The sequence below is a fragment of the Gobio gobio genome, assembly GCF_949357685.1.
Source record: "Gobio gobio genome assembly, chromosome: 10".
Taxonomy (NCBI): Eukaryota; Metazoa; Chordata; class Actinopteri; order Cypriniformes; family Gobionidae; genus Gobio; species Gobio gobio.
The window spans coordinates 55,137,716-55,145,215 of NC_137116.1; the positions used below are offsets into that span (position 1 = coordinate 55,137,716).

Below are 7,500 nucleotides of genomic sequence, written 5' to 3' on the forward strand. Positions count from 1 at the left end.
ATTAAACATCCTATAGTTGTTATTATTATTCACTTGTAGTAATTACTCACAGTGACTCAATGATTTTCCTTTCCAATAATCAATACTTACATCCGGCATTAGTAACACTTTTCACATCAATTGTGACCAGAATTTAAAAATGTACTTAAAGGGATAGTTCACCCTAAAATGAAAATTAGCCCATGATTTACTCTCCCTCAAGTCATCCGAGGTGTGTGTGACATTCTTCAAAATCTGAGTTATATTAAAAATGTTCAGGCTAATCCAAGCATTATAATAGCAGTAATAGTTGCTCTGTTTTTGAAGTCCATAAAAGTGCATCTGTGCATCATATAGCTGCTCCAGCGGCTCTGGGGTGTTAATAAAGGCCTTCTGAAGCGAATCCACGCGTTTGTGGAAGAAAAATATCCATATTTAAAACCAGAGGTGGACAAACTACACAACTCAATTACTTGAGTAAAGTAAAAGTACTATTAGTTAAATATTACTCCATTACAATTGAAAGTTGTAAAGATAGACTTTTACTTAAGCAAAAGTACAGAAGTACTTGCTTTTAAAAGTACTTAAGTATCAAAAGTAAAAGTAAACACATTATTTTATTATCGTTGCATTGTTGTATAAACACACACTGTTCCATCATGGTGGTTTAAGCCAGTCATGCTAGCATACCTTCAACTCATTTAAATACTTGTTTACAAGTTACAAAGCTCTTATCAGAGTCTAAATCATACTAGAAAAGAAAGGTTTCTACATTGTGTTTATTTGACAGGATTATGTAAAAACATATTTCTGAAAGGACTTCAGTTAACATTATTAGTCCAACTACATCGTTTCTGCATGCTAACTAACATCATTGTTGAACGCTATGTGTTAGCGCTGTATCCACAAGGCTATCGCAACATGGCGGGTAAATCTATAAAAATAATTTGACCGACCATATTTCATACCAGTGTTCATTTTGATTTAGTTTTAGTCAGTCTTTTGACTACATTTTAGTCATCTGAATTGTTTTAGTTTTAGTCTAGTTTTAATTGACTATAATAAGATTTTAGTAGATTCAATAGACTAAACTCCAGTATTTGTGGTCTGGCGTCTGAGAGGCAGCTTTCTGTGCACTTTCACACTTATCCACGTCTGATTACTGATAGGCTGTCTGCAAAAAAACAAAACAAATCCTGTTTTAAAGAAGAAAACAAATCATCCACTGACTTTCAAAGCGGCTACGACTTTCTACTTCGAGGGCCTTGATAGAAATGTAATGGAGTAAAAAGTACGATATTTGTCTTTCAAATGTAGTGAAGTAAAAGTCATAAGTTTCCAGAAACAATACTACTCAAGGAAAGGACAGATACTCAAAAAGTGTACTTAAGTACAGTACTCAAGTAAATGTACTTAGTTACTGTCCACCTCTGGTTAAAACTTTATCAAGTAAACTTTCGGCCGATCGCCTTCTGTGGAAAAGTGTTGAATGTTGAAAATGAAACTCCAGATGTGTTCGTGACGTCTTGACGAGCGGAGCTGAGCGTTAGTCTTTCCATCCGCAGGGGAACTTTCAACACTTTCTCCATAAATGAACAGGGAAGACGAAAGAGTTTACTTGATAAAGTTTTAAATATGGATATTTTTCTTACACAAACGCGTCGATTCACTTCAGAAGGCCTTTATTAACACCCCAGAGCCGTGTGGAGCAGTTATATGATGGATAGATGCACTTTTATTAACAGAGCAACTATGAATCCAATTCTAATGCTTGGATTAGCCTGGACTTTTGTAATATAACTCTAAGAGAAGAATGTCACACACACCTCGGATGGCTTGAGGGAGAGTAAATCATCGGCTAATTTTCATTTTTGGGTGAACTATCCCTTTAATATACGTAAGGAACGGACAGAATGGACCGTCCTCCCTAAACACACACACACACACACACGCGTGTGTAAATGTGATCTTGCCCCCTGTGTGTTCTGTACCCGTGTCCGAACGGCGGTATGAAGTACAGGCAGCAGTGCACTCGGTTGTCTAGTATGTTCTTTCGGTTCAGGCCGCTCTCATCTCTGAAGTACTGCTCGAACTGCTGGTCGATGTAGTCTGTGATGGGCCTCCAACTGCAAACACACACACACACACACACACACACACACTCTTCAGAACACTATCACAGATTAAGGCAGGGATTCACTATTTTATTTTTGTCAACCAAACTTCTTTGACCTAAAATATATACTTGAGTTGATATTGAAACGGCCCTTAAAGACTAACTCAGAATTGTTGAAATTGTTCTAAATTCACTGAATAATTTAGGCTATGTAGTTATTATCTGCATGTCACATCTATCAAGCTATTGGGGGTTTTGAGAACCAGAACCGAGCTGACTGAGCAAGTTAAACTTTAGCTATGATGTTAGCCCCTGGTCTGGAGGTGAGGAAAAACACACAAAAAATGTCAAATTCACTCAGTATTCCATGATCTAATTCACTACTATCTCAATCACAATTAAGTAGGCCTACAAATGAGCTGTATTCATTTGTGTTGTAGGCACTAAAACACTCCAGTGTGTTATAATCAAACGCATTTTTATGTTGAAATAACGAAGATTTCTGTGCCACCCCAGAATGGTTGCTGGCTCCGCCACTGCTTTTGCTTTACAGTTTTTTTCAATCGCTAACAAACATTGTTCGATACTGAAACCACATTTTCAAAACTCTTCACACATTCAGCGACACACAAGTGTATACGGACCAAACTGTGAATAATTTGCCATTGCTTTCAGACAAAATGCATTCAATCACCACATTTTCCAAAATCCACAAACACTTTTGTCATTCGTGCTCCACAAACTGCAAAAAAAACGATATATTTGCAGGATATTTTTCATATGCTAACACACTCAAAACTGATAAAAGCACATTCAAATCAGAATGATGGCAAATTTCAATGGTAATTATTTTGAAATATAGAAAATCTTAGCAGAAAATGAAATACAGTAATATTTAGGGCTGTCAAAAGATTAATCGCGATTAATCGCATCCAAAATAAAAGTTTGTGTATACATAATATATGTGTGTGTACTCTGTTAATTATTATTTATATATAAATACACACACATTCATGTATATATTTAAGAAATATTTGCATGTATATACATTTATATAATCTATAATAAATATGTTTTATATGTAAAAATAATATTTTTGTCTTAAATATATACATGCTTGTGTGTGTATTTATATAATATATAAATTATATATAATTATATATAAATTTATATAATATATAAATAATAATTAACAGAGTACACACACATATATTATGTAAACACAAACTTTTATTTTGGATGCGATTAATCTTTTGACAGCCCTAGTAATATTCATTCCAAGCTAATTGCAATTTCACCTCAAAGCCAGCCCAGGTGTCCTGCTTTAGTCTCATTATCACATTTTGTTTGGAAATATGGATGACAGAAGACAGGTTGGTGGGGAAAGAGGAGCGGTACGAGGAAGAGTGAGTGGAGGTCAAAGGAGAGGAAGACCAAGAGCAGTGATATCTGATGAAATAAGGGCCACAATTATTGACCATGTATGGGATGTTGTTGTGAACTTGTGGCTTAATGCAAGAGAGAGGGAGGACTGGAACCTTCACAGAACTTTACAACGAGTGATTAGACTACACGGGCCCTATCTTGCACCCAGCGCAATTGACTTTGTACACCGACGCATGTGTCATTCCTATTTTCCCTCCACAGAAGCACGTCGCTAAACTAGTGAATGAACTTGCGCTCCCTGGGCGGTTCAGCGCAAAAAAGGAGGCGTGTTCCGGCGCAAACAATCCCTGGTGCTATTTTGCTGTTCCATTAAACAATTGCGCCACTGACCAGAACAAACCTAGTCTAAAGTCAGTGGCGCGTTGCGCGTTGTTCATTATGCTATTTTAAGGGCGCATGCTTGACCATAATGTATAGCGTGCACAACGCGCATACACTTTGCTCATGTAATCTACACAGATGCAAGTTATTTTTGCAAATCATAAATTGTTACACTAAAAAAATATTAACACATGAGATGACGGAAATCATTGTGGTGTGCCACGAAGATGTGAAAAAATAGGCATAAATCTAGCTTACAAATGATTCAGGCTAATTGTAATAATTAAGGATAAGACCTGTTTGCCCAATAGTGGCAAGACATATATGTATATCAGGACATCTGACAAATTGGTTTGTCCGTCAAGAACCAGGAAAAAAAATCGACTGAAAAACTGAAAAAACTGAAAGACTGAAAAAAAAAAAGACTGTGAAATCACCTTTACCATAATGTACAACATTACAACTTCACTTCTCTGTCTTTCACTGCTCTTACAAGCACATCAGTCTCCTCGGCTGTGAACCGCTCCTGGCGTGCGCCTGGTAAATACGCCATAATAATAGCAATCCATAATGGAACTTGCGCACCTGCTTTTACAGGGAATGTTGGATGACGCTCGGATTGGTTTATTCACGTTACGCCCAAACCACACCTATGAATAATGAAGCTACTTCAGACCAACCCATTTTAGATTTGCGCCGGGCGCAAGAGCCATTTATCCCGCCGGGAAAATAGCAACAGCGCCGAGACCCGCCCACAAAGTTACTTGCGCTTCGCGCTTTGACACTTGCGTTTCAGATCGTTAAAATAGGGCCCCACGTGTTTTTGATGTGTTGATTTTTTTCTTCTTCTTTTTCACCTATTTACAGTATTGTCACAAATAAAGTACTATATTCAAAGAAAACGAATTATTTCTGATTCATTCTTGTTACAATAGTCAGGAAGTAAATAAAGACAAAATACTTAATGTCTCAAACACTTACACAGCCTGACGTAATCTCCTTAGAATTTCCTCAAGTTTACTTCAAAATGTAAAACACTAATATAGATAATGTTTTCAGTTATATTCTATTACATTGGAACCTATATATAACAATGTTTAAATTTGTAATCTTACAATACGTATGCTTTAGTACATTCAATAAATTAAAAATCTGTTATTCTGTAATGAAATACTGTTTATGTGAAAATTCATTCAAACTTTAAAAATAAAAGGTCATAATTTATGTAATGCTCCCTGTTGCTAGTGTTTTTAGGTCAGTGATAGACATGCATGTTTTCTGAATGAGAATTTGTTGCCTTTGATTGGTGGAATGAGCTTACTTTGAGACATGTAGGAAGTGTTTTGTTGGTCTGAGTGAGTTTTGGGGGTTAGATGAACTGTTTGGCCAGAATTCATCTTGGTAATGCAGACTGTATTTAGAGTTTTGAAAATGTGGTTTCAGTATTGAACAATGCTTGTTAGCAATTGAGAAAAACTGTAATAAATACTGAGTATTGACCAATCAGCATCCAAGACCGCATCTATATGATTCATGATTGTAATCGTCGTGTGATGAATTCTCACCATTGATTATTATTGACGGCGTCTCCAAACCCCGGCGTGTCCACAATAGTGAGTTTGAGTTTGACTCCTTTCTCCTCGATGTCCACCGTGTGTTTGGTGATCTCCACCGTCTGATTGATCCGCTCTGCAGGAAACAGATGAACATTACCGCTCGTCTCTCCTTCATTTCATCAAAAATACAGCAAAAACTGAAATATTATTGCAATTTAAAAGAGCAGTTCTCTATGTGAATATATAGTGAAGTGTCCTGTGATCAAATCTGAGTTTATCATCACAGGGTTCTTGCAGGTTTCAGTAAGTCAAATTTAAGACATTTTAAGACCATAAGATTGGAATTTAAGACCTATACGCACATTACCAAAATTATTTAAATCAAAGAAATAAAATAAAAAATAATTTTATTTCAATGAATTCAGTCATTGAAAAAGCATTAATTTAATTTACAGATAAAGCAATGACATTAGTAACCCTCCACAGATGCCAAATGCCCAAAACCTTAGGCCCAAAATTAAAATAGGCTAAAACAAACTTGCCCTCAAATAGAATAGATTACAAAACAGCATATTAATATCCTAATAGAGATTGAACAGGCTACTCCAAACTAGGGATGCACGATTTGGGGAAGATATATAATTGCGATTATTCTGGGTAAAATGCGCATGTTGCTTTTCTTTTTTTCTTTTTTTTTTACAAATGAAAAGCGTATGCATATAACATTTTATATATGAATATTTATATATTAATGAGACTAATAATAATAATTATATTTCGATAAATACAAATGTTTAACAAAATTAGAAATATTACTATTACAATAACATTTTAATCAATTAAAAATTAAAAATAGAGAATTTAAGAATAACTATAACAATATGATAATACTAATAATAACATTTATATTTTACAGAAAACTTATTTTACAAAAAAACTGCTGGGTTACCTGTTAATATGCAGACAGCCTATGACTAAAAATCATTAGAAAGGTCTAAAGATTTATTGTAAAAAAAAATTTTTATTAAAAAACATCTGTGCTTTTTATCTGTAATATCAATTTCTAAAAGTCTATGTATTTAATATCAAAATGAGCCTCTTATGCATCCACTGTGGGGGAAAAACTGTACATTGGAGAAAAACATATGGATTGTCATAAACATTTATTTAGAGAGAAGTAATATTTTTCATATTTGTTACCCAAACTTTCATTCATACTGGAAGCCAGAGGGCGCCCTCGAGCGGAAACTCCACATTTGCCTCAGAGAAGTCATCCTTAGCCCTAATGTGAAGCTAGCGATGTAGGATAAACAGAAGATAGAAACGCTTTGACTGATGAAACGAAGACAATAAACACGACTGCATCAAGATATGGTGTATTTGAGTTCTTCAAACCTTCACTATTTTCATAATAATTAGGTATGCAGTGCTGATTGAGTGCAGACTTTATTACTGTTTAGAATAATATAAAACAATGCATGTCTGCCTCATTCTGTCCAACAAAATACAACGTTATTAAACGTAGACGTATTTTGCGGGCAGGTAATTGCCTTTATCATGGGATTTGTAGTTTTATCACCGCATACGTGTACCAATATCCCCCAGAAAGAACTACAACACAGCAAACGAACGCTCTGAGGGCGGAGTAGCAAAGACTCTAGAGCTCCGCTTTGAAGTCTACGATTCGATGCTTTTTTGCTAAAGTGTAACGTTAATAACTTTCTGCGGCCAGCGTTTCTGGAAATGAACGAGGATAAAATCTTTTTTTTAAGACCTAACTAAATGAAATTTAAGACCTCGGATGAAAATCTGGGCGTTTTTAAGACGTTTTAAGGCCTTAAATAAAAAAAAATGAATTTAAAACATTTTAAGACTTTTTAAGACCCGGCGGGAACCCTGTCATCATTACTCCAGTCTTCAGTGTCACATGACCCTTCACTAATCATTCTCATATGAGGATTTATGATTATTATCAATGCTGAACACTGTTTTTGTTTGATGAATAAAGAAACTGAATTTATTGGAAATATTATGAATGTCTCTACGGTCCAATTTAATGCATTCTTGCTGAATAAAAGTATA

The 7,500-nt window shown here is 35.2% G+C and overlaps 1 protein-coding gene across 2 annotated transcripts in view; it reads right to left on the reverse strand.

The window, feature by feature from the left end:
- septin5a (septin 5a) overlaps positions 1-7,500 on the reverse strand; it is a 34,465-nt gene that overhangs the window by 14,768 nt on the left and 12,197 nt on the right. For both annotated transcript variants that reach the window (XM_079828260.1, XM_079828259.1), the window contains 2 exons: positions 5,428-5,551; positions 1,971-2,105 (listed from right to left, as the gene is read on the reverse strand). In XM_079828260.1, coding sequence (XP_079684386.1) covers positions 1,971-2,105; positions 5,428-5,551 — 259 coding nt within the window. The remainder of the gene's footprint in view (positions 1-1,970; positions 2,106-5,427; positions 5,552-7,500) is intronic.